The 27,692-nt window shown below is 45.4% G+C and overlaps 1 protein-coding gene across 1 annotated transcript in view; it reads left to right on the top strand.

Moving 5' to 3' along the window:
- Positions 1–27,692, top strand: part of shank3a (SH3 and multiple ankyrin repeat domains 3a) — a 773,648-nt gene that overhangs the window by 150,959 nt on the left and 594,997 nt on the right. Inside the window, exon 4 of the mRNA XM_041203533.1 lies at positions 26,917–27,025. Coding sequence (XP_041059467.1) covers positions 26,917–27,025 — 109 coding nt within the window. The remainder of the gene's footprint in view (positions 1–26,916; positions 27,026–27,692) is intronic.

Here is a 27,692-nt window from a genome sequence, read left to right on the forward strand (position 1 = left end):
CAATACTTCCTTCTTGAAGATATTTTCCTTTGGGTAATTTGTTCAGTCAAGGCCCATCTCTGACTGTTTGGATGGATATAAAAGACTCCATAACACTGTTTGAAGAAGAGAGAGTTTTTCTAGTGCCCCAGCCAATATTTTTCTCTCAACCAACACTTGAAACAGATTCACATATATATGTATAACTGAAGTCTGTCTTATCAGGAAAAGCATATTCTGTCAAACTGTGTTGATTCTCCCTGCTTGTCCACCTGAGGTTGAGTTGTTAGAATTCTGTGTGTTATAGTCAGAAAAATTGCATTTATCCAGGGTCTTTGCACAACTATGAGACATCTGAAAGCATTTTCTATGGAATAAATTTCTTTGCAACACATATCACTGTGATGTAAGAGAGCTTGAGATTCATTAGCTTCAATATTAACCCCTTGCTTTACAGTGGATGGAAAAGAGTTGGGAGCTGGCTGGGTGGCAGTGGTTAAAACCTTGAATATGGACAATGTTTCCCCAAAATGCTGTGCATGCTGCCTTTCTTATGGTGTTGGATATTGGACGCTTGGGTGTGTTGGCGGTGTCAGGACATTTAATTGGCATATACGAGTAAGGATGTCACGGTGCAGTTGATGGGAGCCCATATGCAAATTTGCTGCTGCTGCACAGGTTCCCTAGGGGTCGGAGCCTCAGCAATGGCAGAAGCTGCTGACTCCACAAGTTAATTGGCTGTTCCAGCTGTCCATTTGTGTACCCTTGACTTTGCCCTCCCTACCCACATCACATACCCCATCCCACAGGTTGTGGTCTCTCTCATCCCGCAGCTGCCTTTGCCGACCTCCTCCCTGCCCTCCCAGGCCCCAGTGTTCTCCCCTTCTCTCAGCCCCAGTGGCCTCTCTCTTCCCCTAGTCTGGAATGCCTCTCTTTTCCCCACCCCCACACCTCCCAATTCCAATTGCCCCTCTCTCCTCCCCCAGCCCTGATACCTTTTTTCCCTCCACAACCATGGGATCACATCTCATTCATTCAGTCTTGATCACCCCTCTCTACCTCCTCAGCCCCCATTCGCCCCTCTCTCCCTCACACAGTTCCAATTGCCTCTCTCCTGCCCGTTCAATCCCATCTCCATCTCCACTCCCAGCCATAATGGCCTTGTGCTCACCTCAGCCCTGATCACTGACTTTTCTCCTTCCGACTATTGGGAAGTTCCCGACTGTTCCAAGCTGCGGCCTGCTGCCAACAGCCCTCCTGCTCGGCTGCCGGCCAGTCTGTCAATTTGACCAGCTGCCGGGCAGAAAGCAATGCCAAAAAATTACAGTGCAGCAGCCCTCCTTTTAAGCTTTGCAGGATCTTTGAGTTCCTGGCCTTTCCATGTTGGGAACACTGGGAGAACATCCTGCCATTCTTCACATGGAAACAATCCAGCTCTAGAGGTAGAAGGAGAAACCTTAGCCCAATGTGTTGTGAGCTGAAGTATGAGACACAGCTGGAAAATGTACGATAGTCATGAAGAGATGAAATAAAGAATCTAGGAGGACTCCCCTTGCATACGATGAGAACGTGGAACTCGCTACCACCGCCTGATCTTCCTCAGAGTGGCAATCTGACTGATTGCCACTCCACTCCTAGCTTTCCACTTTAAATTTTTTTCGATCCTACCTAGCCCGACCTTCTGACTCAGGCTGGGTGAAATCTGGGCAATGCAGTGTGTCCTCGGGGTCTAACACTGACGGCAGCTCTGTCGGATGGAAGGAGGCCACACCCCCTTTTTTGCAGCACTAGCTTCCATAAACCAGGTAAGCTTAAAGGTCAAACCAAGCTTAAAGGTGCTTGACAGGCCAGAGAAAAGGCGAATGTTTAAGGTAAATGGGTAGTATTTGGGTGAGGATTTTTGGTGGGGGCAGGGGGATCAGGTCAGACCTTGGTTGGTGGGGTAGGGTGAGGGTTGGGCCTTGGGGAAAGGGGTGGAGAGAATTAGGCCTTGGAATGGAGGATTGGGCCTTGGGCGAGGAGGAGGTCCAGGCTGTGGTGGGAGGGAGGGCAGGGCTTCAGTGGGAAGGGGGGAACAGGCTGAGCCTGAGGGGAATGGTCAGGTCAGGCCTTGGTGGGGGTTGGGGGGTGAGTCGGGCTTGGCTGTAAGGTTGGGGAAGGAGTCTCTGTGGGGGCGGGGGGAATCCTTTGTGCTGGTTTGCTCTCGCCAGTGTGTGTAGACCCTTGGGGGTGGGGAGGGTCCCGTGGTGGGTGGAGGGGGTAGTGGGGAGGTGGGGGAAATTCCCCTGGGGGCTCGGGGTGTGAGCAGAGTCCCGGGGAAGATCCGTCTGGGACTGCGCAACAGTTACCCAGAAGTGAGAAGTGGTTTTATTTCTTCTAACTTTTTCTGAATAACAATTGGTATAACCCTGGTGGAACCATTCCAAGTTTGCGATATAAATTGAATTTTTGGATTGTTCCCAACGCAGAGCAATTGCCCAGAGGAACTTTTCACTTCAGGCCAATTGTCATGCAAACCTTACTTGTGAATTTCCAAAAGGGATTCCCCAGCGCATGTTTGGGGTACCTACCCCTCCTCTCCCCCGCCCCCCCAGTGGAGCTTGGAAGTTATGGCCCAATAAATAATCCTGGGATTCCCCCACAACAGAGTGCCTAACAATCACAAACATCTAAACTGTATTGAAGAGTTCAGAAGTAGAGTCATACGGACTGGAAACGTTAACTCTGTCTTTCCCTCCACAGATGCTGTGGGACCTGCTGAGTTTCTCCAGCACTTTTTATTATTTTTTCGGATTTCCAGCATCCACAATATTTTACCCTTATTCTAAACTGTATTCTTGTACAACAATGGCTGAGGGTTAAATGGAGCTTGCACCTTTATGAATGAATTAGCCTGCATAGACTTTTGGTTGTTCATTAACATAGAATTGAGTGGTGTAACTTGGATATCAAGACACTCAAATATTGAAATATAGTGTGAGCCCACTTAAGATGTGACTCTGCTTTATTAATCCAGTAACAATTTGTGTGTGACTAGCACCTTTGATATCCATCCTGAGGAAGCTTGAGAAAAAGATATTAGGAGAGATAACTGAAAACTCGGTCAAAGAGGCAGGTGTTAAGGAGGATCTTAAAGGGGGAGAGAAATGTGGAAAGAAGTACGAGTATGGAGAGGAATTCCAGACAGTGGGGTCTGGATGGCTGAAGGCACAGTTACTGGTTGTGGGGTGAAAGGATTAGGTAATGCTCAAAAGGCCAAAATTGGAGGATCATGGAGTTCTTGACAGATTTGACCTGGAGGACAAACAGAGCTAGGGAGGGGTGAGATCATGTAGGGATTTGAACATGAGTGTGGATGTTTTAAATTGGAGGCATTAGTGGATGGGCTCAAGGTAGGCCAGCGAATATAGGAGTGAGCGTGACTTAGTGTGGAATGCAGATGTGAAGTAAAATCTTCCAGTATTCAGAAGGAGAAAAGGAAGTCTTATAGTTTATTCCATCCCTCAGAAACATAGAATCACAGAATCTTTACAGTGCAGAAGGAGGCCATTCAGCCCATCGAGTCTGCACTGGCTCGCTGAAAGAGCATTCTGCCTAGTCCCACTCCCCTGCCTTATCCCCGTAACCGGGGTTTCTTTCTTTTCAGATAGCAATCCAATTCCCTTTTGAATATCTCAATCGAACATGTCTCCACCCTTTCAGGGATTTTGTTCCAGACTCCAGCCACCCTTTGGGTGGAAACATTTTCTCTCTCATCACTTCTACTTCTTTTGCCCATTATTTTGAATCTGTGCCCTCTAGTTCTTGTTGTGCTCTTAAGTGGGAACAGTTTCTCACTATTTACCCTGCCCATACCCCTCAGGATCTTGAATACTTCTATCAAGTCTCTTCTCAGCTGCCGTTTCTTCAAGGAAAACAGACCCAACCTCTTCAATCTATCCTCATAGTTACAGTTGTTTATCCCTGGAATCATTCTTGTGGATCTCCTCTGTATTCTCCCTCCAATGCCTTCACATCCTTCCTCAAGTATGATGCCTAGAACTGGACCCAGATGAGGCATAATTAGTGTTTTATGCAAGTTTAACATGATCTCCTTGCTCTTGTATTCAATACCCCTATTAATAAAGCCTAGGATACCTTATGCTTTATTAACCGTGCTCTCAACATGCCCTGCCATCTTCAATGACTTTTGCACATATACAGCTTGTTCCTGCACCTCCTTTAGAGTTTCTCCCTTTATTTTATACTGCCTCTCCACATTCTTCCTGCCAAAATTAACTTCTCTACGTTGAACTTCATCTGCCAATTATCTACCCAAACCACCATTTTGTCTATGTCCTTTTGAAGTTCAAGACTATCCTCATCACAGTTGACGATGCTTCCAATCTTCATATCATGCACAAATTTTGAAATCATGCTCTGCATACCATAGTCTAGGTCATTTAATATATATCAAGAAGAGCAAGGGTCCCAACACTCTCCCTTGGGGAACTCCTATGGACCTTCCTCCAATCTGAAAAGCAACCACTTATCACTACTGTCTGTTTCCTATCACTCAGCCAATTTCTTACCCAAGTGCCTATTTTCTCTTTTTTATTGTATGGGCTAGAATTTTGCTCTCAAGTCTATTGTGTGGCCCAAATCAAATGTGTTTGAAAATCCATATACACCACATCAGCATTGCCCTTATCAATTTTCTCTGTTACCTCCTCAAAAAAAAACTCCAAGTTAGGTAAACATGATTTTCCCTTAATGAATCCATACTGGCTTTCCTTAATTATCCCACACCTGTCTAAGTGACTATTGATTTTGTCCCAAACTATAGTTTCCAGAATGTTCCCGATCACTGAAGTCAAACCGACTGGTCTGTAGTTGCTGGCATTACCCAGGCACCCCTTTTTGAGTGTAGCATTCACAGTTCCCCAGCCCTCCGGCACCGCCCCATGTCTAAGCAAGTCTGGAAGATTATCACCAGTGCCTCTGCAATTTCCATTCTCACCACCCTCAGTATCCTCGGATGCATCTCATTCGGGCCTGGTACCCTATCAATTTTAAATAAAGATAACCTTTCTGATACCTCCTCCTTCTCAATTGTAAATTCCTCCAGTTACCTCCTCTCTCTCTCACCTCAGCCTGGGTAGCATCCTCTTCCATTGTAAAGACAGATAGATGCAAAGTACTCATTTAATACCTCCGCTGTTACTTCTGCCTCCACATACAAGTCTCTTCTTTTATCCCTAATTGGCCCTACCCTTTCTTTTACCACCCTTTTATTATTTACATTCTTACAGAAGACCTTGGGATTCCCTTTTATGTTAGCTGCTAGTTTCTTTTCATGTTCCCGCCTTGCTTTTCTGATTAGCTTTTGCACTCCCCCTCTGGTCCTGATTCCCCATTGTATTTTCTACCTGATACCTGTCGTACGCGCACTACTTCTCTTTCATCTTCACCTCTATCGCTCTCGTCATCCAAGGTCTTCTAGATTTATTTGTCCTATCTTACCCCTTCAAGGGAATATCTCTTGACGTTGCCTTAAATACTATCTCTTTGAAGATAGCCCAATGTTCAGCCACCGTCTTTTCCGCCAGTATTTGATTCCAACTCGCCCGACTCAGATGCATTCTCATCCCATCGAAGTTGGCTTTCACCTAATTGATTACCGCTGCTCTGGATTGCTCCTTTCCTTCTCCATGGACAAGCTAAACCTTATGATACAATGGTCACTGCTCCCTAAATGCTTTCCCACTGTTATTTGATCCACTTGGGCCAACTCATTCCCCAGAACCAGGTCCAACAGTGCCTATCCTCTCGTTGGATTGGAAACATGTTGTTGCAGGAAATTATCTTGAGCACACTCCAGGAACTCTCACCCCTCTTGTCCCTTTACACTATTCCTATCTCAGTCTATATTTGGATAATTGAAGTCCCCCATTATAATTCTATAATTCTTGCACCTCTCTGTAATTTCTTTGCAAATCTGTTTCTCTGCATCCCTTCCACTAGCTGGTTGTCTATATACTACACTAATAAATGTTATTGCACCTTTTTCATTCCTTAGCTCTAGCCAGAGAGATTCCATCCTTGACCCCTCTGGAACAACCTTTCTCCCTTTAATATCTTTAATTAATACTGCCACTCCCCCGCCTTTTCTTCCTTTGCTGCCTCTCCTAAATACCTTGTACCCAGGAATATTTAATGTCTAGTCCTGCTCTTCTTTGAGCCAGGTCCCTCTCATAGCAATAATAATTATAATTCCATTTGTCAACCTGTGCCTCTATGTCAAAGTGAATGAATTACTTATATCAAACTACATCAAGTCTACAGTATAGAAACAAACTTTTCAGCCCACTTCAGGGCACCACACTAGGACGTGAAGACTTTGCAGATGGTACAAACAAGATTTATTCGAATAGTCCCATGGATGAGAGATTACAGTTTTATTGATAGACTGGAAAAGTTGGAGTTGCTCTCCTTGGAGCAACGAAGGGTAATAATTGGGGAAATCAGAGAGAAATTTCTCCACTGGTTGACATCATGCTTACCACAAGATGTTTGTGGTTTTTGGAGGTCAGTCACCTCAAGCCCTGGACCACACTATACATGTTCCTCATGGCAGTGTTCTAGGCCCAGCCATCTTCAGCTGCTTCGTCAATGATCTTCCTCCATCAAAACGCTAGAAGTGGGTTGTTTGCTGCTGATTGTACAGTGTATAGTACTATTCGTGACTCCTCAAATAACTGAAGCAGTCTCTGCCTTCATGCAACAAGACCTGGACAACATTCAGGCTTGGGCTGATAAGTGGCAAGTAACATCTGGATGACACATTTGGCAGGCAATAACCACCTCCAATGAGAGAGAATCTAACCAACTCCCTGTGACATTCTGTGGCATTATCATCACTGAATCCTTTGCCATCAACATCCTGGGGTTGCCATTAACCAGAAACTTTACTGGACCAACTACATAAATACTGTGGCAACAAGAACAGGTCAAAAGCTGTGTGTTCTGCAGCAAGTGACTCATCTTCTGATTCCCCAAAGCCTGCTCACCATCTACAAGGCACAAGTCAGGAGTGTGATGGAATACTGTTGCCTAGATGCGTGCAGCTCCAACAACATTCAAAACGCTCTACACAATCCAGGACAAAGCAGCTTGCTTGATCAGCACCCTATCCACCACCTTAAACTTTCACTCCCTCCACCACCAATGCAGTATTCCAAATCAGGATGGTGTGTGCATTGGAGGGGAACTTGTAGGTGGTAGTGCTCCCATATGTCTGCTGCTTTTGTTCTTATAGGTGGTAGAAGCTGTGGGTTTGGAAGATTCTGTCATAGAAGCCTTGGTGAGTTGCCACAGTTGATCTTATAGATGGTACACAAGGGGGATGTGAACATCCCACTTCTGATTTTATGATGGACCGAAGGTTATTGATGGAACAGCTTAGATGTTTGAGCCAAGGACATAACCTGAGGAACTACTGAAGCAATATCCTGGGGCTGAGATTGACCTCTAAGAACCACAACCATCTTCCTTTGTGGTAGGTGTGATTCCAACCAGGGGAAAGTTTTTCCCAATTCTCATAGAATTCAGTTTTGCGAGGGGTCCTTGACACCACACAGTCAAATGCTGCCTTGATGTCAAGGGCAGTCACTCACCTCACCTCTGGAATTCAGTTCTTGTGTCCATGGTTGGACCAAGGCTGTAATGAGGTCAGGAGCTGAGTGACCCTGACATAAACCAAACTGAGCACTGGTGAGCAGGTTGTTGCTGAGTAAGTGCTGCCTGATAACATTGTCAATGACACCTTTCATCACTTTGCTGATGATTGAGAGTAAAGTGATTGGACAGTAATTGGCAGGATTAAATTTGTTCTTTTTTTTTATGGAGAGGACATAACCGGGCAATTTTCCAAATTATTGGGTAGATGCCAGTGTTGTAATTGTACTGGAGCAACTTGGCTGAGGAAGCATCACAGGTCTTCAGTGTTATTGCCTGGATATTGTCAGGGCCCATAGCCTTTGCAATATCCAGTGCCTTCAGTCATTTCTTGATATCATGTGACGTGAATTGAATCGGCTGAAGACTGGCATCTATGATGGTGGGAATCTCAGGAAGAGGCCGAGATGGATCACCCACTCTGCACTTCTGGCTGAAGATGGTTGCAAATGCTTCAGCTTTATCTTTTGCACTGATGTGTTGGATGAGGATGGGGAGTTTTGTGAAGTTTCATTCTCCCGTTAGTTGTTAAACTTGTACCCCACAATTCATGGCTGGATGTGGCAGGCCTGCAATGAGCTTTGATCTGATCCATTGGTTGTGGAGGCACTTAACCTATTAGAGCATACTGTTTTCACTTTATAAGCATGCATGTTGTCCAATGTTGTCCTTCAGCACTTTGGCAACTCATTTTTAGGTATGCCTGATGCTTGTTCTGGCATGCTTTCCTACACTCCACATTGAAACAGGATTGGTCCCCTGGCTTGATAGTAATGGAAGAGTGAGGGATTTGCTCGTGAGGTTACAGATTGTGGTTGAATAAAATTGTGCTGTTGCTGATGGCCCACGGTGCCTCATGGATGCCCAGTTTTGAGGTGAGAGGTCTGTTCTGAGCCTATCCCATTTAGCACAGTGATAGTGCTACAGAAGACAAGGGGAAGTACAGAAGGCAAGGGGAAGTACAGAAGGCAAGGGGAAGTACAGAAGGCAAGGGGAAGTACAGAAGGCAAGGGGAAGTACAGAAGGCAAGGGGAAGTACAGAAGGCAAGGGGAAGTACAGAAGGCAAGGGGAAGTACAGAAGGCAAGGGGAAGTACAGAAGGCAAGGGGAAGTACAGAAGGCAAGGGGAAGTACAGAAGGCAAGGGGAAGTACAGAAGGCAAGGGGAAGTACAGAAGGCAAGGGGAAGTACAGAAGGCAAGGGGAAGTACAGAAGGCAAGGGGAAGTACAGAAGGCAAGGGGAAGTACAGAAGGCAAGGGGAAGTACAGAAGGCAAGGGGAAGTACAGAAGACAAGGGGAAGTACAGAAGACAAGGGGAAGTACAGAAGACAAGGGGAAGTATCCTTAGTGTGAAGACAGGGTATTGTCTCCATATGGACTATGCAGTGGTCACCCTGACCAATACAGTCGTGAACAGGTAGGTTGGTGATGATGAGGTTAAGTAGGCTTTCCCTCTTCTTGGTTCTCTCACCACCTGCTGCAGGCCTAATTTGGGAGACATGTCCTTCAGGCCTTGGACAATGCAGTTAGTGGTGGGGCTACTGAACCACTCTTAGTGAGGAACATTGAAATCCTCCACCAGAATGCCTTTACACCCTCAGTGCTTCCTCCAAATGTTGTTTGACATGGAGGAATACTTATTCTTCTGACCAGGAAACACCAACGCGGTTACAATTGTGTGGTCAATGTAAAAATGAATAGCAAGAGTTTCTACAGGTACTAAAAAAGGAAAAGAGTAAGTAAAGTGAATGTTGGTCCTCTAGAGAATGAGAATTGGAGTTAATAGTAGATAATAAGGAAATGGCAGAAGAAATGAACAAATATTTTGCTTCTGCGTTCAATATAGAGAATACAAAAAACATTCCAGTAATAGCTGCAAATCAGGCGGTGAATGGGAGAAAGGTACTTGATGAAACTGAAATCACTAGGGAAATGGTACTGAGCAAACTGATAGAGTTGTGGGCTGACGAGTCTCCAAGCCCTAATGGATTACATCCTAGGGTCTTAAAAGAGGCAACTACTGAGGTAGTTAACGCACTGGTGTTAATTTTCCAAAATTCGCTAGATTCTGGAAAGGCTCCATCTAATTGGAAAGTAGTAAATATAAACCCTCCATTCCAGTAGGGATAGGGAGGGAGGCAGAAAACAGATCAGTTAGCTTGATGTCTGTCGTGGGGAAGTTATTAGAATTGATCATTAAGGAAGTTATAGCTGGGCACTTAGAAGAGCTCAAGGCAATTGGGAAGAGTCAGCATGGTGTTGTAAGAGGAAAATCATGTTTAACCAATTTATTGGAGTTTTTTGAAGGGGTAACATGTACATTGGATATAGGGGTGCCTGTAGATGTACTATATTTGGATTTCCAGAAGGCATTTGATAAGGTGCCACATGAAAGATTATTATGGAAAATAAAAGCACATGGTGTATTGGATAACATACTAGCATGGATAGACGATTGGCTGGCTGGCAGAAAGCAGAGAGTATGCATAAATAGGTCTTTTTCTGATTGGCAAGATGTAATGAATAGAGTCCCACAGGGATCTGTACTAGGGCATCAACTTTTTATGATTTACATCGATGACTTAGATGAGGGGAGTGAAGACATGATAGCTAAATTTGCAGATGACACAAAGGTAGGTCAGAAAGTATGTTGTGAAGAGAACATGAGGTTGCAGATAGATACAGATAGATTGAGTGAGTGGGCAAAGATCTGGCAAATGGAGTTTAATGTGGGAAAATATGAAATTGTTCACTTTGGCAGGAAGAACAAAAAAGCAGAGTATTACTTAAATAGAGAATGGCTGCATAATTCTGAGGTGCAGAGGGAGCTAGATGTTCTGGTACATGAGTCACAAAAAGTTAATATGCAGGTTCAGCAAATAATTAAGAAGGCTAGTGGAATGCTATCCTTTATTGCGAGAGGGATTGAACATAAAAGTAAAGATGTTATGCTTCAGTTATACAGGCCATTGGTGAGACCGCACCTCGAATACTGTGTACAGTTTTGGTCTCCTTATTTAATAAAGGATGTAAATGCATTGGAGGCAGTTCAAAGGAGGCTTACTAGATTGATACCTGGGATGAGTGGGTTGTCTTATGAGGAAAGGTTGGACAGACTGGGCTTGTTTCCACTGGAGTTTAGAAGAGGGGTGATTTGATTGAAGTATACAAGATCCTGAATGGCCTTGACAAGGTGGGTGAGTCCAGATCTAGGGGGCACTGTTTTAAGATTAGGGATCGCCCTTTTAAGACAGAGATGAGGAGAAATTTTTTTCTGAGTGTTGTGTGACTTTGGAACTCTGCCTCAGAAGCCTGTGGAGGCAGGGTCATTGAATCTTTTTAAGGCAGATTCTTGTTAGGCAAGGGAAACAGAGGTTATTGGGGTTAGATGTGAATTTGGAAATCGAAATGAAAGAAGATCAGCCATGATCTTATTGAATGGCGGCGCAGGCTCAAGGGGCCGAATGGTCTACTCTTCTTCCTATTTCTTATGTTCTTAACCTAGCGTAAACAGGATAGACCCCAATTAGTCCCGCACATCCCAATGACATCCCTGAGATTTAAGGCCTGAGGAACCAGGACCACAAGTTCTTGGCCTATTTCATCAATAGAAATAGGGCTATTTTATGTGACAGGACCTATGTTTATTAGCCACACATTTAATTGGCTGTAAAGCACTTTGGGACTTTCTTTGATCATGAAAAGCATATATAAATGCAAGTCAGTCTTGCTTGCTTCCTTTCTGTACACAAATCCATTGATTTCTGAGATTCTGTCCCAATGTTAACCTCCAGGCCCTTGTTTTGGGCTCTCCAACTTTGTGCTGGTTCCTTGCTCTAATATTTAAATAGCTTGAGTATTTCCAAGGGTGGGTAGTTTGTGGTAGTAATGACCTTTGTGCTGTTTTCTTAGTCAGTGCACTCTCATGTCCTTCTCATTTTTGTCTCGGACATTGTGAAAAACATTATAGGATGAATAATATCCTTGTTCACACAGCAACTGCACCCAAAGACTGAATGGAAAGTGCAGCTGTTGTTGATGACTGTGTAGATGGGGGTTTGGTTGTGTGTTTTACAAGTCCTGAAGGAGAAGAGGTGTTTAGGTCAGTAAAGGTGAGTATAAAGTGAGCCACACTTCTCGGAAGGAATGATGCTCGGAAGGCTTCATGCTCTATTTTGATCCTAGCCACAGCCGAGTTGACTGGTTTGGGATTGTACAACAACCATGTTCCATACGGCAGAGTCCCTGGGTTAGGCGAGAATGAATTGCTCAGGGTTCCTGCTCCTGACTGTGTGCACTGGAAGTGTCTACTAGGCTAGCGCCAAATCGGGCTAGTCTGAGTCATCTACTTAAACTCATCTATCATCAGACCTCCTGCTTGCACCTTTGGTAAGGAACCAGGAGTTGTGATTGAAGCTGAGAGAACAGTAACCACTGAGGGAGTGGACACTTTCAGACAAGGAAGGGCAGGAGGCAAGTTAGTTGAAGGGGGGCCCCTCTCACTCTGGATACCCCTTCCCCTCTATGTGCCACATATATGGCCCCTGTATTATTTCTCTAACCTCTGTGCTGAGACTAATCCAGGAGCCATAAGGTTGTTGACTGGACTGAACTGTCCATAACTGAACAATAACGTTTCTCACTTGCATACGTTTTGATGTTAGTTTCTCCCAACTGATGCTGTGGTCTTAATAGCTCGAGGAAGGATTTGAACGACTGCCAGAAGTGGCTGGCTCTGCTGACTCTCTCTTTTTATGAATCAATCTCATGGGATCCTCGCATTCCGGAGCATTTGGTGAAAGGCTGGAAGGGCAGCTGGTTAATTAATTTTGTGTTTTCAATGATTAATGTGCAAGGGCTCTTCTCTTGGTCCTGTCTTCCCCTTGTACTTTTGACAAGACTTAAATATTAATTATCATTTGTAATTCGCTGTTTCATTTCCTTTTGGAAGAATAAATATATTAAGGCATGCTCTGATAGCAGAGCCTGTCTACCATCCTGCTTGAATTAGGGACTAGATTTGATTATTGACTTCCTGGGCTCATGTGACCATTTTCTCTCAAATTGAGAAACCACAGAGAAGTGAAAAGGCCCCAGGATGCAAAAGGTGAAAAAGTGTGCGGCAGAAGATGAGAGAAATCATCATAGACTGGATAAGTAAAACTGAGTTTAGGATTTTGAATCAGGAGATTCACATTTTGAGGTCCTGTGGGGGGAAAAAATTAGTCATGGAATGTGTATTGACTTCAAATACTGGAAATGTAGGAAGGAGGTATAGTGTGTGGGACAGTGCGTTTAGAGCTTAAAAACAATGGAGCAAAATTCAGGGCAATTGATTAAAGAAAAACAGGCAAAGTAGCATATGTCTCCTGTTTAGGAGTATGGGAGAGGGGTTAGAGGGGCCTCCCTGGAATTGTGTGAGAGAAAGGAATAGAAGGTCTTTCCCAGATACTGGATTGTGAGAGGAGCGCCCAGGTAATTTTGGTTTGAACTAAAAGTAATGAGTGCAATTGGATCAGTTGCCCATTATGCATCTCTCTGCTTTTCATGAGAAAGGGAGCATTAAAGGGATCTCAAAATGAAAGATGGATTAGAGGGGCCTTTCCAGATATGGGAGTGAGATGAGTGAGGTTCCAAATTCTCTGATACTCTGCCATTGGGACTTACTGCCCATTCTAGACAATATCACCAGTGCCCCTCTTTCTAAAGTTACACAGGTCAATTGGCTCTGGTTCTGAGTTGATTCTGTGATTCTGCCTCTGTTCTCTTTGTTTCCAGCTGTGTCTTGTTAGGTCACCTGTTATGTAACAGGATAAGCAACACTTTTATCTCGTGTTGTAGGCAGCAGTGATGTGTCAGGCCATGTTGCTCACATCTGGTAGTTGTCCTGAGTGGGTTGTATCGATATAGAAATAGAGCACTGATAAGCCACTTTTCTCTGGCCTCCAGTGATTAGCCTGTATCTGGAGATTCAGGCCCTTATTGTGCTCTGATATTCTCCACTGGAGGAACAGCCATGGAACTGGCATGTTCGAAGTTTAAAAAGTGATAAACTTGCTTTCATCTAGTATCTTTCACAATCTCAGGGCATCACAAATTTCTTCACAGCAAACTAAGTACTTTTTGAAGTGGAGCTACTGTTGGTAATGTTGGAAACAAAGAACCCAATTTTCACACAGCAAGATCCCACGAACAAGTGCAAAGATAAATGGCCAGGTAATCTGTTTTATTGGCGTTGTTTGAGTTGGTTGATAAATATTAGTCAGGCCACTGGAGAACTGCCTTGCTGTTCTTTGAATATTGTTGTGGGAACCTTAACACCAGGTGAGGCCCCAGATTAGTGTCCTATCCAACAATGCAGCACTGCACTAAGCTGCCAGTTTGAATTCTGTGATCAAGTCTCTGGAGCAGGGCTTGAACCCATGACCTTCTGACTCAGGTGAGAGTGCTACACTTTAACATGCACCTGACAAGCAGTGGAGAAACCTATAACCCTACATCGGCCATAATACCTCCAGCCCTGCTGCAATCTTAGTTGCCTGCCTCTTCTGTTTCCTCATTTGGAGGAGGTTGGACTAATGCCCAAAGCACTAAGTACTAATGTCCATGTGCTACTGTGCCTGGGCCTCCCTCAAGCAGAGATTAAAGAAAAGGAGGCAGGAGGCATGCTGATATCAATCCACTTAATTGCCATTAATTTATTCTTGCATGGCATATGAGTGTCACTGGCAAGGGATTTATTGCTCATCCCAATTTGCCATTAAGAAGGTGATGGTGAGCCACATTCTTGAGCAGCTGCAGTCCATGACATGTGGGTAGACTCTCAGTGCTGTTTAGAAGGGAGTTCCAAGATTTTGATCCAGTGACAGTAAAGGAATGGCTATATAGTTCCAAGTCAGGAATATGTGTGGCTTGGAGGGGAACTTGCAGATGGTGGTGTTCCTATGCATCTGCTGTCCTTGTACTTCTAGGTGTTAGAAGTCACGGGTTTGGAATGTGCTGTCGAAGGAGCCTTGGTGAGTTGCTGCAGTGCACCTTGTAGATGGTACACACTGCTGGCACTGTGCGTCGGTGGTGGAGGGAGTGAATGTTTGTGGATGGGGTGCCAATCAAGTGGACTGCTTTATCCTGGATGGTGTCAAGGTTCTTGAGTGTTGTTAGAGCTGCACTCATCCAGGCAAGTGGGGAGTATTCCATCACACTCCTGACTTGTGCCTTGTAGATGGTGGACAGGCTTTGGGGGGTCAGAAGGTGTGTTACTGCCTCAGAATTTCCAGCCTCTGACCTACTCTTGAAACCACAGTATGTATATGGCTGGTCCAGTTCAGAGTCTGGTCAACGGTAACCCACAGGATGTTGATAGTGGGGGATTCAGCAATGATAATGCTATTGAATGTCAAGGGAAGATGGTTAGATTCTTTCTTGTTGGTGATGGGCATCACCTGGTATTCATGTGGCGGGAATCTTACTTGCCACTTATCAACTCGAGCTAGAATGTTGCCCAGTTCTTGCTACATATGGACATGGATTGCTTCAGCATCTGAGAAGTCACAAAGAATACTGAATATTGTGCAGTCATCAGCTAGCATCTCACTTCTGACCTTATGGTGGAAGGAATAACATTGTTGAAGCTGCTCAAGTTGGTTGGGCCTAGGACACTATCCAGAAGAACTCCTGTACTGGGACTGAGATAATTTGCCCCCAACAATGACAGCCATCTTGCTCTGTGCTAGGTATGCTACCAATCAGTGGAGGGTTTTCTCCCTGATTCCCATTGACTTCAATTTTGCCAGGGTTTCTTGATGCAACACTCAGTCAAATGCTGCCTTGAGGTCAAGGGCAGTCACTCTCATCTCAGTTCTTGAGTTTATAATGTCAGGAGCCGAGTGGCATTGATGGATCCTAAATTGAACATTGATGAGCATTGCTTTGAAATGCTGTTTGATAGCACTGTCAATCATCACTTTAATGATAGAGAATGGACCGGTAATTGGCCAGATTGGATTTGTCCTGTTTCTTTTGGACAGGACATAACCTGGGAAATTTTCCACCTTGTCGAGGAGATGCCAGTGTTGGAGCTGTACAGGAACATCTTGGCTAGGGGCACAGTTAGTTCTGGAGCACAAGTCTTTAATACAACAGCCAGGATGTTTTCAGGGCCCATAGCTTTTGCAGTATCTGGTATATTCAGATGTTTCTTGATTGTCATATGGAGTGAATTGAATTAACTGAAGACTGGTAACTGTGATGCTGGGAACCTCAGGAGGAGGCACTTCTGGCTGCAAATGTTTCGGATGGTTGCAAATGTTTCAGCCTTTTGCGCTGACATGCTGGCATCCCCTATTACTGAGAATGGGGATATTTGTGGAGTCTTCTCCTGTAGTTAGCTTAACTGTCACCATGATTGGATGTGGCAGGACTGCATAGCTTTGATCCTATCTGTTGGTTGTGGGATCGCTTTGCTCTGTCAATAGCATTCTGCTTCCACTGTTTGACATGTATGTAGCCCTGCATTGTAGCTTCACCAAGTTGGCATCTCATTTTTAGGTATGCTGGGTGCTGCCCCTGGCATGCTCTCCGGAACGCCTCATTTACCTGGGTTGGTCCTCTGGCTTGATCATAATGAAAGAGTGAGAGATATGCAGGGTCATGAGGTTACTGATTGTGGCTGAATGCAGTTGTGCTGCTGCTGCTGGCCCACAGTGCCTCATGGATGCCCAGTTTTGATCTATTCCAAATCTATCCTATTTTGAATGGTGGTAGTGCCACACAACAAGATGTATTATATCCTCAGTGTGAAGACAGGGCTTCACCTCCACAAGAACTGTGCGGTGATCACTCCTACCAATACTGTCATGGACTGATGTATTTGTGACAGGTAGTTTAGTGAGGATGAGATCAAGCAGGTTTTTCCTTCTTGTTGATTCCCCCATCACCTGCCTCAGGCCCAGTCAGGCAGATTTTTCCTTCAGGACTTGGCTGTCCCCCAGACTACGCGAGCAACGCCTGAGCTCAGTCAGTAGTGGTGCTATTGCGGTGCTACCAAACCACTCTGGTAATGGGCATTGAAATCCCCCACCCAGAGTGCATTTCATGTCCTTACTGCCATCAGCGCTTTCTCCAGGTAGGAACTTGGAGGAGCACTGATTCATCAGCTGAGGGAGGGTGAGAGTTGGTAAACAGCAGGAGGTTTCCTTGCCCATATTTAACCTGATGTCATGAGACTTCCTGGGGTCTGAGTCAATGTTATAGGCTCCAAAGGTAACTCCCTCCTGGCTGTATTCAACTGTACAGCTGCCTCTGTGGGTGTCTTCCGTCAGTGGGACAGGATATACCCAGGGATGGGGATGGTGTTGGAGTTGTCTGGGCATTGGCTTTAAGGTATGATTCGGTGAGAATGACAATGTTGGGCGGTTTCTTGACTGATCTGTGGTACAGCTCTCCCAATTTTGGCACAAAGCCCCTGAGGTTAGTAGGGAGGACTTTGCAAGGCTGGGCAACGGTGTGCTGTTGTCTTTTCCGGTGCTTAGATTGATACTGGGTGTGGTGTGTTTGTTTTTATTCCTATTGATTAACATGATCCCATTCATTCTGATCAAAGGTGTTTCAGCTCCCCATTGAGTAAGTCCCAGAAATGCATGTGAAGTACAAAGAGGTCGGAGACAATGCATCCAACCCTTTTTCTTCTGCATTGTGCTTGATAACTAATCATGCTAAGGGCTTGAAGCAAAAAAATATTTAATTTCAGTTTACATTCAATAGGTTATCATGGTCTGTCTTGGATATTGCATATAACTCTGATTATATGTTACATCTAATTTCTGAAACTGATCGTTTCATGAACTGGGCACTGGTAGAACCCATTTTATGAACTGGGCAAACCCATTGCACGGGTCATGAAATAGACAGTTTGACTGCTCATTTCATTGACTGCTCATTTCATGAAATGGCCAGTGCTATGTACCAGTTTTAAAATCTTATTCATGAAATTGTTGCCCAAGCGTGTTGCAGTGTATAAGCTTAATATCATGTACTAATTTGCTCAATAACAACATGAACATTGTAAATTTGGGAAAGCAAGTTATGCTGGAAGTGCAAATAACATGGTATTGACTTCAAAGGCTCATATGGAAAGTAACATTTAACAGTTCATCTCTCCTTTGTTGTACCCAGATGAAAATATGATGGCATTCACACCTATTGTAGAACCAGTGTATAAGCATAGAAATCTATACTAATCAGCATACAATGTACTTACCATTGCTCTTGGTAACCTTGTCCACGCCACCTAGAGATGTCAGCAGGAAAGTTTTCAGCATGTGATATTCATCTCTTGGGCGTTTCTATCCAGTTTTCCCACATTTCAGGACAGCAATAACCTTCTGTTCATATTCAGCAGACCACAAAACAGCACATCTCTCAATACAGTCATCCATCATCAGTGTTTGCAGGGGTTATGAAACAATAACTTCCACCCTTCATAGTCTGCATGTCAGCCAGGTCTTCTTGTCCATGTTCATGTCACAAAGTATGCAAACATACCCCTGTATAGCACAGTACATCAGGCTCGGTGAGAGATGCATAGGAAAGTGTTGCAGGCAGGAGACAGCAACAGGATTGGTTAGGAGACCTCTGTCTGTCAACGACTTGAATGAACGTGGACAAGAAGACCTGGCTGACATGCAGACTATGAAGGGTGGAAGTTATTGTTTCATAACCCCTGCAAACACTGATGATGGATGACTGTATTGAGAGATGTGCTGTTTTGTGGTCTGCTGAATATGAACAGAAGGTTATTGCTGTCCTGAAATGTGGGAAAACTGGATAGAAACGCCCAAGAGATGAATATCACATGCTGAAAACTTTCCTGCTGACATCTCTAGGTGGCGTGGACAAGGTTACCAAGAGCAATGGTAAGTACATGGCTACCAAGGAAGCTGTCCTAGACATCATGTGACAGGCCCACATTGAAACTGGCCATGGTGGCAAAAAGAAGGCTGACCAGAAACTTTCTGAAAAGTATGCAAACATACCCCTGTATAGCACAGTACATCAGGCTCGCTGAGAGATGCATAGGAAAGTGTTGCAGGCAGGAGACAGCAACAGGATTGGTTAGGAGACCTCTGTCTGTCAACGACTTGAATGAACATGGACAAGAAGACCTGGCTGACATGCAGACTATGAAGGGTGGAAGTTATTGTTTATGCTGCATTACATGAAGTACCTGACCAAGTTCCATGTCATTCATCCTCTGAAATCCAAGACAGCAGCTGAGATTGCCCGTGAGCTGCTTCTGATATCGCTAGACATTGGAGCTCCACATATTCTTCAGTCAGATAATATAAGGAAGTTTGCAGCACAGGTCATCCGTGAACTAGCAACACTCTGGGGGGCAAAACTGATGTTGGTCAATGGGTGTCCCAGACGTCCCCAGAGCCAAGGCTATGTGCAATGTAGTAATGGTGATATAAAGCTGAAGCTAAAGGAAAGTGATTTACCAGGGCATTGCACAGCAAGCCAACCGGATAATGGCACACAGCACAAGGTCACTTCAGACTGTTGGTGTTGGAGCCAATGTGGCTGTTCCAGTGTCAACATTTGACCGCAACAAAGGTGACCCACCAAATGTTATAGGCATGGTGCTGGCAGCAGATGGGACTGGCTGCACTGTTGGAACAGTTAAAGGGATTGTGATAGGTGAACTATATTCCCAGGAATTAGTTTGAATTTGTGCAGAACAGTGGACTGAATGCAGAGGACATCCCACCAGAACAATTCAGCCTTCGTGAGATTGTATGGGCTCAAAGTGTTTGTGGTGGGCAAGGCTTCCAGAGATGTCACTGCAGGAGTAACTGCTTATCAAGACAATGTTCCTATGTGTAAGCAGGTCTCTGCTGTAACAATGCCTGTCACAGCCACAAGTCCTGTAACAACATTGACAGTTCTGACAGTTCTGGCATATTAAATATGTATGAATTGTATTTATGCTGTTTTTATAAACAATGCTGTGTAAGCTATCTGAATGCTTTAGGTGTGATCCTGAATGAAATAGAACATGAACCAAAGAATAGCTTGGATGTAATACTGGTTGAAACGTAAGAGTTCAGTAAACAAAATTAAGCCGATTTTACATTTGTGAATGAAATTTTTTTCGTTCATAAAAGTTGGCTGTTTCATGAACTAGGTGGTCAAACTGCCAGTTTCATGATCTTTGCAGGTAGGCTGCCCATTTCAGAAAATGGGCAATTTGACTGGCCACTTCATGAAATGGGCATTTTCCGAAATTGGGTGTAACATATACGTAACAAGAGTGATGCATTTGTGCTGGAGCGAACGCAAAATGTGATCCCAGATGTGAACGGGTTGGGCTTTTAGGGAATGGTAAAATACCCAGAGTTTGATGGTTTGAAGAATTTGATGGGAATCCTCATGAATATAAATTATTAAAATAAGACAATGGATGAACCAAAGCCAGGCATGTAAACCAGCAAGGAAAAAATAGACCAGGAAACATCCTTAAACAAAGGCTAGGCCAAGGATCCAGGAAGGGTTGAAAGAGACATTCCTCAGGACAGAGCTGGAATGTTACCGGTGATAGTGAGGGAACAAATTAGGGGTGCTTCAATGAGTGATTTAGGTGGGGTACTTTAGGGATGGGTTTTGATGGGACAGTAACTGAACTTCAGGGGTGGGCTTCGATGAGTGAGTCAGCGTTCCAGAGTGAAATGTTTGGGTGGGAAAATCAGTGCAGTATAGGCCATCACTCATAATATTTGGCACATTAACCCCAAAACTCCAACACACCACAGCAAAACTACAGGTCATCAGCTAGTATGTGGTACAGGCTTCAAGACTTGTACCCCACCTCAAGCATGACACTGTCACGTACAGAAGTGACAAAGTTAACAAAAACAAAGCCAGTTGAGAAGCTTCTCCAGCAACAGAACATATCCTCCAATTAACCTCGAATACCTAATTTCATAAAATAGATTAGTGGATTGAAAAAGACAGACCAGATGACTTGGCAGCATAATAATTCATTACCTATTACTTGATATGAAACTCTTGGGCAGAACGTTATGCTTCACGGGCGAGCGCGCGCCCAACCAGGTTGGGTATGAAATCGCACAAGACGACTCGGGTGAGCGTCCTGACATCACGCGCGCAATCTTCAGCTTGGCCGGCGGCACAGGTGTGGGAACCGGGCCTGCCGTCAACTAAAAGGCTATTTAAGGCCATTAAAAAGGCAAGTGAACCCGACTTTATATTGCCCGTGCGACCTCATGGGCAAAACGGGCGGGCAGGCAGTCCAGTTTTTGTAAAACCTCATCCACGGGTGGGATAAAGAGGGTCAGCAGCATTGCCAGTGTGAGTAGTGAGGAGTTTAGGAGATAGTTTGCTGTTGGTTGCTTATTTGAACTTGACAGCTTCATCTCTGTCCTGAGCTTCATTCTTAGCATTTCCAGGCTTCATTTCAGGACTCACTGGTGTCTTCAAGACCCCAGGAGAATTTTGACCGTGTGGACCCTTTCAGGTATCAGACAGCTTTCTGTTACTCTGGCAATGGGGATAGTGGTCTCTGCTGGAGGCACCTCCCCTGAGGAGGAAGAGAGCGGCAGAAGGGAGAGGGGCCAGGTGTCCTTATGCAGCTTCCAGGGGAGTGACCTGTGGGAGGAGGGGCGCAGGGCCAACAGGTAGTCCAAGGTGTAAGGGGCCGCAGGAGACGTCACTATCCTGCTGCCAGGGTTTACAGGCATCCATGCAGCTACCTCAATATGTCCAAGGTACAATGTCGAAAGAGGCTCCGCCTCTCCAGGGAGACTGTGACCTCCATTTGTCATATGATTGGGCCTGAGATCACCTTCAACTGAGTGGATGAACACCCCATGCCAGTGGCTCTGAAGGTCACAGTGGCCCTCAACCTCTCTGCCTCTGGCCTTTTCCAGGGGTCAGTGGGGGATCTTTGTGGAGTGTCCCAATCAGCTGTCCATAGTTGCATCAAGCTGGTGACAGAAGCTCTGCTCAGGCGCGTCGTGCCAATTATTCATTTCCATATTGATGAGACCAGCCAGGCTGAGCGAGCCAGAGGCTTTGCAGTGAACGCTGGATTCCCCCACATCCAGGGTGACATCGACTGCACACGTTCCCATCAAGGTGCCAGCGGGTCAGTCAGGTACCTTCATTAATAGGAAGGGATTCCACTCTACGAACGTGCAGATAGTACGTGACCACAGCACACAGATTCTGCAAGTCTGTGCAGGGTACCCTGGCAGCTCCCATGATACTTATATTGTGAGGCACTCCCAGGTGCCGAGGCTACTCAGTGCTCCAGCTCGATTGGGTGGATGTCTGCTGTGTGACATGGGCTATCTATTGAAAAAGTGGTTTATGAGCCCCTCCTGCCGCCCGAGAACAGAAGCAGAGCAGCATTATAATAGGAGTCATGCCTCCACAAGGGGTGTTGCGGGGGGTGGGGGGGTTGGTGGTGATGATAGAGAGGACCATAGGTCTACTGAAGATGCACTTCTGATGCCTGGACCGTTCAGTGGGAGCACTACAATACCCCCCCAGAGCGGGTGTCACTGATAGTGGTTACATGCTGCGCTCTCCACAAACTGGCACTGGCAAGGGAGGACCCACTGAAAGAAGAGGATCTTGACACAGCTCCACAGGCCACAGAGGATGAATCCAATCATGAGTCAGAAGAGGAACACAGTGAGGAGAACACTGAGGGTGTGGAGGCAGACTTCTGTATCCTCAGGGAGGCAGGGACACTAGGGACGCCTTGATCCAACATTCCTTCAGCTAGGTTGCCAAAGATCTGCTCCCACCTCGTGCCAGGGCTGCCGCCTCCATCCTGGGTGTCTGAAATGACCCTTTCATTAGAACCCAAAGTCCACTCAGTGCCTGTGCAATAAAGTTGGGAGCCACCCACATCCGGCATTACGTACTGGTGTGCCCTGCAGCAAAAGAAAAGATGAAGCATACTCAGTCCATTGCCTGTGTGAGGGCCTGCAGGTCTGAGCACAACTCCAGGAACTCCTGATTCTGTCCCTGGAGCTGCCTCTCCATGAGAGTCGCCACTGTCTCAATGGAGGAGGCAATATACATGGCCATCATGGTCAACGCAGTGCTTATGGACAGCATGGACTTCTCCACGACAGAGACCATGGTACACGTACCCTCATGGATCTCCACCAGATCCTGCTGGACATTCTGCTGGACCAGCATCTGCCGCCTAATGGACAAATCCAGAAGCTCATCATCTGCCTTTGACTCAGCATCGTCCTGGTCTCCAGCAGTCCTCAGGTTGCCGGCACCATGGGCACTCTCTGCCTCCACCTACTCCTCAGGCGAGTGTGAAGCGCCCTCACCGCTGTGCACCAGTATTCTAGCAGCTGACCTAACACCCACCAAGGTGCTGGTATCTGTGCTGGTGCCTGGTTCAGAAAGTGGGTGTGACGCAGGTGCATCTGGCGTCAGGGGTGGCTATTCGGGGCCCTGCGTTTGAGTGCCTGCTGGCGAATTTAAGGGAGAACAACATGTCATTAGTTTAAGTCATCACACTGTCACTGTGCATGCCAGGCACCCTGGTGAGGCAATGGAGATCTGCATCATGGTGCCCTTGTCTTTCAATGATCAATGGGGACTCCAGGTTTGAGGTTCCCATTAATGAAGAAACTACATAAGAATGTTTGCACAATCTGACACTCTCACCTCTGCACTGCACTCTTACCTTCGTCAGAGACTCCGCCTCTCCATGACCGGCTGACCGAGGTGGGCGGTGGCTCTCCAGCTCCAAAGCATCCATTTCATACCTCATCATAATTAGGAGGTTTGGGGGGGGACCTCTGCCTGCCCTTGACCTCTCAATGGGGGACAGCCAACCTTTAAGCACTTCTCCACACTGATCCATGCCAGCACAGTGCTCATCCTTACCAAGCACAGCAGGTCATTGAACCTTTTGCGCGGCACTGTACCCATGTGCGCCTCATGAGGTCATTGCTGCTGACCTCCGGCTGCCATCTCCTCCCAAGCTTTTATGGTCTGGTGCGATGGCCTCCTCCTGCCACCCCTTGAAACGAGTGTGTCCCACCAGATACCCACCTCCTCCATGAGGACCACGAGGCATTTGCCCAAACATCGGGGGCCAAGTGCCCAGCCAACTTGCCCTCCCGCCTGACGTCTCCAGCCGCTTTTGAGGCCATTGCTCCGGTCTCCAGACCGCAGAATATGATTCCCCCCAGCAGCCTTCGGGGAGCTGCCTCTGCCAATTTTAAACCGCCGGCCGTGTTGTCATTGGACCCGGCGCCCGACAAGCCCCTGCCCAGCCCTTACCGGCCATTGGGAAGATGCGTTTCAGGCTGGACGGGCCTTAATTTGCCAGCCAGCGTGAAACCGCAGTCATGGGCTGATCTCGGTTGGGGGCCTGTTTCCTGATTGGTCTTAGGCCCGCCAATCGCGCACACTCACCAAGGGAAAAATTCAAGCCCTTGCCTTTGGAAACCGGGACTTAGAGTCTAACATCTATTTAGCAGCAGTATTTAGTCGAAAATTCACTAACAGACAAAAAGGAACAATGAGAATGTCGGTCTCCCCAAATGAACCCGAGAGTTCTTAAGGTCGGGACAGATAAAGTTAATGGCAGCAAAGCAGTGTTCATCAAAATGAAATATTTTACCTCCCAACTCCATTTATATTTCCTTCTCATTAGGCGAATGCTAATGTTAAAATAATGCTGAATCTAGGCTATTATGTTCTGAACAAAATTAATACAAATTATAATAACTTGAGGACTGCGGTGGAATTATTGGAGGGTTATCTGTGATCTATTCCTTGGGCAAGGAGGTGCGTGTTTATAACGAGGAAAATAAATCCAAAACCTGAAAGGAGATTAAATTAATTTGTATCTTTGTTCTTTACCAAGCATCTCTTCAGCAATAGCTTGCATTGTGAAGGAGTGCTGCTGAGACAGCGTGTCAGAATTCAGGACTTTTGGTTCAGATCATAATAATGGCACTTTGCTTCCAGTAGTTTCCTTTTTCTTCTACTGTTCTTGTTTGTTTTTTTTTCCTCTCTGAGCTTCAGCTGTCCCCAAGCACCCTGAACACATCACGGATTAAACTAGGAATGGAAAAAAAAAATGAAGTGCATGGTTTCATTTGTTGCAGTAATTGGCTTATGCTTGAACCACAAGCCACAGGTGTGTTGGGGTTAGAGAGGCAATTGGGGGGAAGGTGGGGGCACAAATTATGGCCTAGCCCCACAATGTAAGGTAAGGAAACTTGAAGTAACCTTTTGAGTGGCAGCTTCTGAATGATTGCTGATTTGCATAAGAAATGGCCCTAGTGTCACTTTTATCTGTGCATTCGTATATACATAATTTATTTCTTAGGTTGTATTTATATACTTGGTCAAGGAGATAGATTTTACTGAGTGTCTGTCTGAGAGGAGGCGAGGGAGGTGGCAAGGTGGAATATTTTGTGGGGGGGGGGGCGGAATTTCCTGAGTTTAAGGCTTTGGCAGCTGAAGATGCAACTGCTATTGGTGGGGCAAAGGAAATCCTGGATGTAAAAGATGCCATGGTTGGAGAAATGCAATTTGCGGAGGATCGAATGTCAGGAGAAGGTTACAGCGATAGAGGGAGGGGTTGTGAGGCCAAAGCAGTATTTAAATTGGTGTGAATTTTAAAATTGAGATGATGCTGGACTGGGAGCCTGTGTAGGTCAGCAATGATAGGGATGATGGATGAGTGGGATTTGGTGGGTTGAAGTATACAACTGGCAGGTAGGTTGTGGTTTATGGAGAGGGGAAGATCAGTGTGGAGAGCATTGGATTAGTTGAGTCTGCAGATAAGAAATGTTCTGTCTTTGTTACTGTGTCGCAAAAAATCAGCAATCTCAACAGAGACCAGGGACCATGCTTGGCATCTTCCAGTGCACACCTACTGACCAAGGTTGAATAAAAGTCTTAATGGAATGGGTCTGTTACCAACAACTGAACTGAATTTGTGACAAAATGAAGCTGATCTGTGATTGCGTTCCACAAAAGCAAGATAAACACCATAAGCAGCTCAGGAGATTTCCTCCTCTTCCTCATATTGAACAATTGCAGAGAGCTGTGAATAATCCTGCTTGCAGATTATAAACTGCACTTGAAAAGATGGATCCTGGGAATGAGGGATTTATGTGTGCAGGATTATCTATCGAGAAAATTGGATTGGCTCAGACAGTGCAGAGAGAATGGAAATGGTTCAGGCCCTCATGACACACTGCACTCAGTTGATACTCTGTGTGTACAATGTTGGTTTTGATTTTTTGGTGTTGATCAAAGGGAAAAATGTTAGAAATGGAATATTTTAAATGTTAGACACACATTGTCAGATGCAGCAAGGGATATATACAAAGTAAAGCTCCTCTCACACTTTCATTCATCACTTCCAGGGCAGGTACAGCACAGGCTTGATACAAAGTAAAGCTCCCTCTTTATTGTTCCATCAAAACCACCCAGAGCAGCTACAGCATGAGTTTGATCCAGAGTAATGTTCTCTCTACACTGTCCCATCAGACACTACCAGTGCACATTCAGCATAGAGTAAAGCTCCCTTTAGACTGTGATATCTTACACTCCCGAAGCAGGTACAGCATGTGTTCGATGCAGAGTAAAGCCCCTTCTATACACCTATGTCAAATATTCCCAGGGAAGGTACAATACAGGTTGGATACAGCCTTTTCTATGAACCTGATGTGAGGGAGGGGGAGTGTAGTTTGGATGTAAAGGTGGCCAAAAGCCATTGTGACCTCACAATCTCTGACTCCCTCTTTAAGTCTCCCTCCTCAAAACCTGTATCTTTTGGTACCTCTGGCCACTTCCCCTGATTCATTTTCTGCTGCTCCAGGCACATCTTCACCTCTGTGGACTGCCAGAGGAAGTTTACAATATTAATTGTGCGCTAGAACTTCGAAGGTGATATATTAATTTGTGTTTCTTCTTGGCTCCCTTTCTCCTCCTCCTTTGTAATAAATACATCAACCTTGTTCATTTCAAGGATTGGTGCCAAGAGGGGAGGGGCATTGTGCTTACAGAGAAAGCATCTCTTGGAGGCTATTGCAGTACCACTCTCCTGAAGCCAGATTCAGCAACATTAAAACCTGTTTGCTTCCCGATTTTTGAGATTTATCAAACATCTGTTATATCCTCTTTTTTGTTTCCTTTTCTAGGCAAATCTCAAGAAGTTCATGGAATACATCCAGTACTATCATGCTGAGAAGATCGGTAAGATGCTGGATAAAGGATTGGACCCTAACTTCCATGATCCAGACACAGGAGGTAAGGCAGTTCCATTATATTTACTGGGCCCATGTGCTAGCAATATCTGTATTAATTTATTTATTGGTTGAAAGAAAATGTTACCGCAAACCTGAATGAGGGATTCCATGAGACAGAACTTGCAATGATTAAAGAGCTGTACAGCATTAAACAATTGTGATGGCCCACATGCTTTTGGGGGAGAAAGAACAATGGGCGGAATGTTACAGCCTGTCGCAGTGGGGGCAGGGCTGGAAAATGCAGAAACCTTTCAAAAGTCCATTGATGTGTTGACGGGACCAGAAACTCCCACTGGTGGGAGGGGCTGTAAAATTCCTCCCTATATTTTAAATTGGACTGATGGTCCCTTTAAGAACTAAGTCTCCCTAGGATGTTACAACCATGATGGGAGGAGTGCACAAATTATCAAGCCCCCCACTACTCTGGCAGGCCACACCATAACTTTAAATGTTCAATTTTCTCACCAAAATGGCCAATTGTTTCCCTATACTCTAGTACCCAGAAGGAAAGAGACTCTGACCAGGCTTCTTTCAAAAAACTCAGTGATTACTTTGTTTTTAAACAGAACTTCTTTTAACAAGTGACAAGCACTGGTTAACACAATTATAATTGGGAAGTCTAACTACCTATCTCTTCCTAAAAAATTCCCCCAGCTCCATGCACACAC

Source organism: Carcharodon carcharias, chromosome 13, assembly GCF_017639515.1.
Source record: "Carcharodon carcharias isolate sCarCar2 chromosome 13, sCarCar2.pri, whole genome shotgun sequence".
Lineage (NCBI taxonomy): Eukaryota > Metazoa > Chordata > Chondrichthyes > Lamniformes > Lamnidae > Carcharodon > Carcharodon carcharias.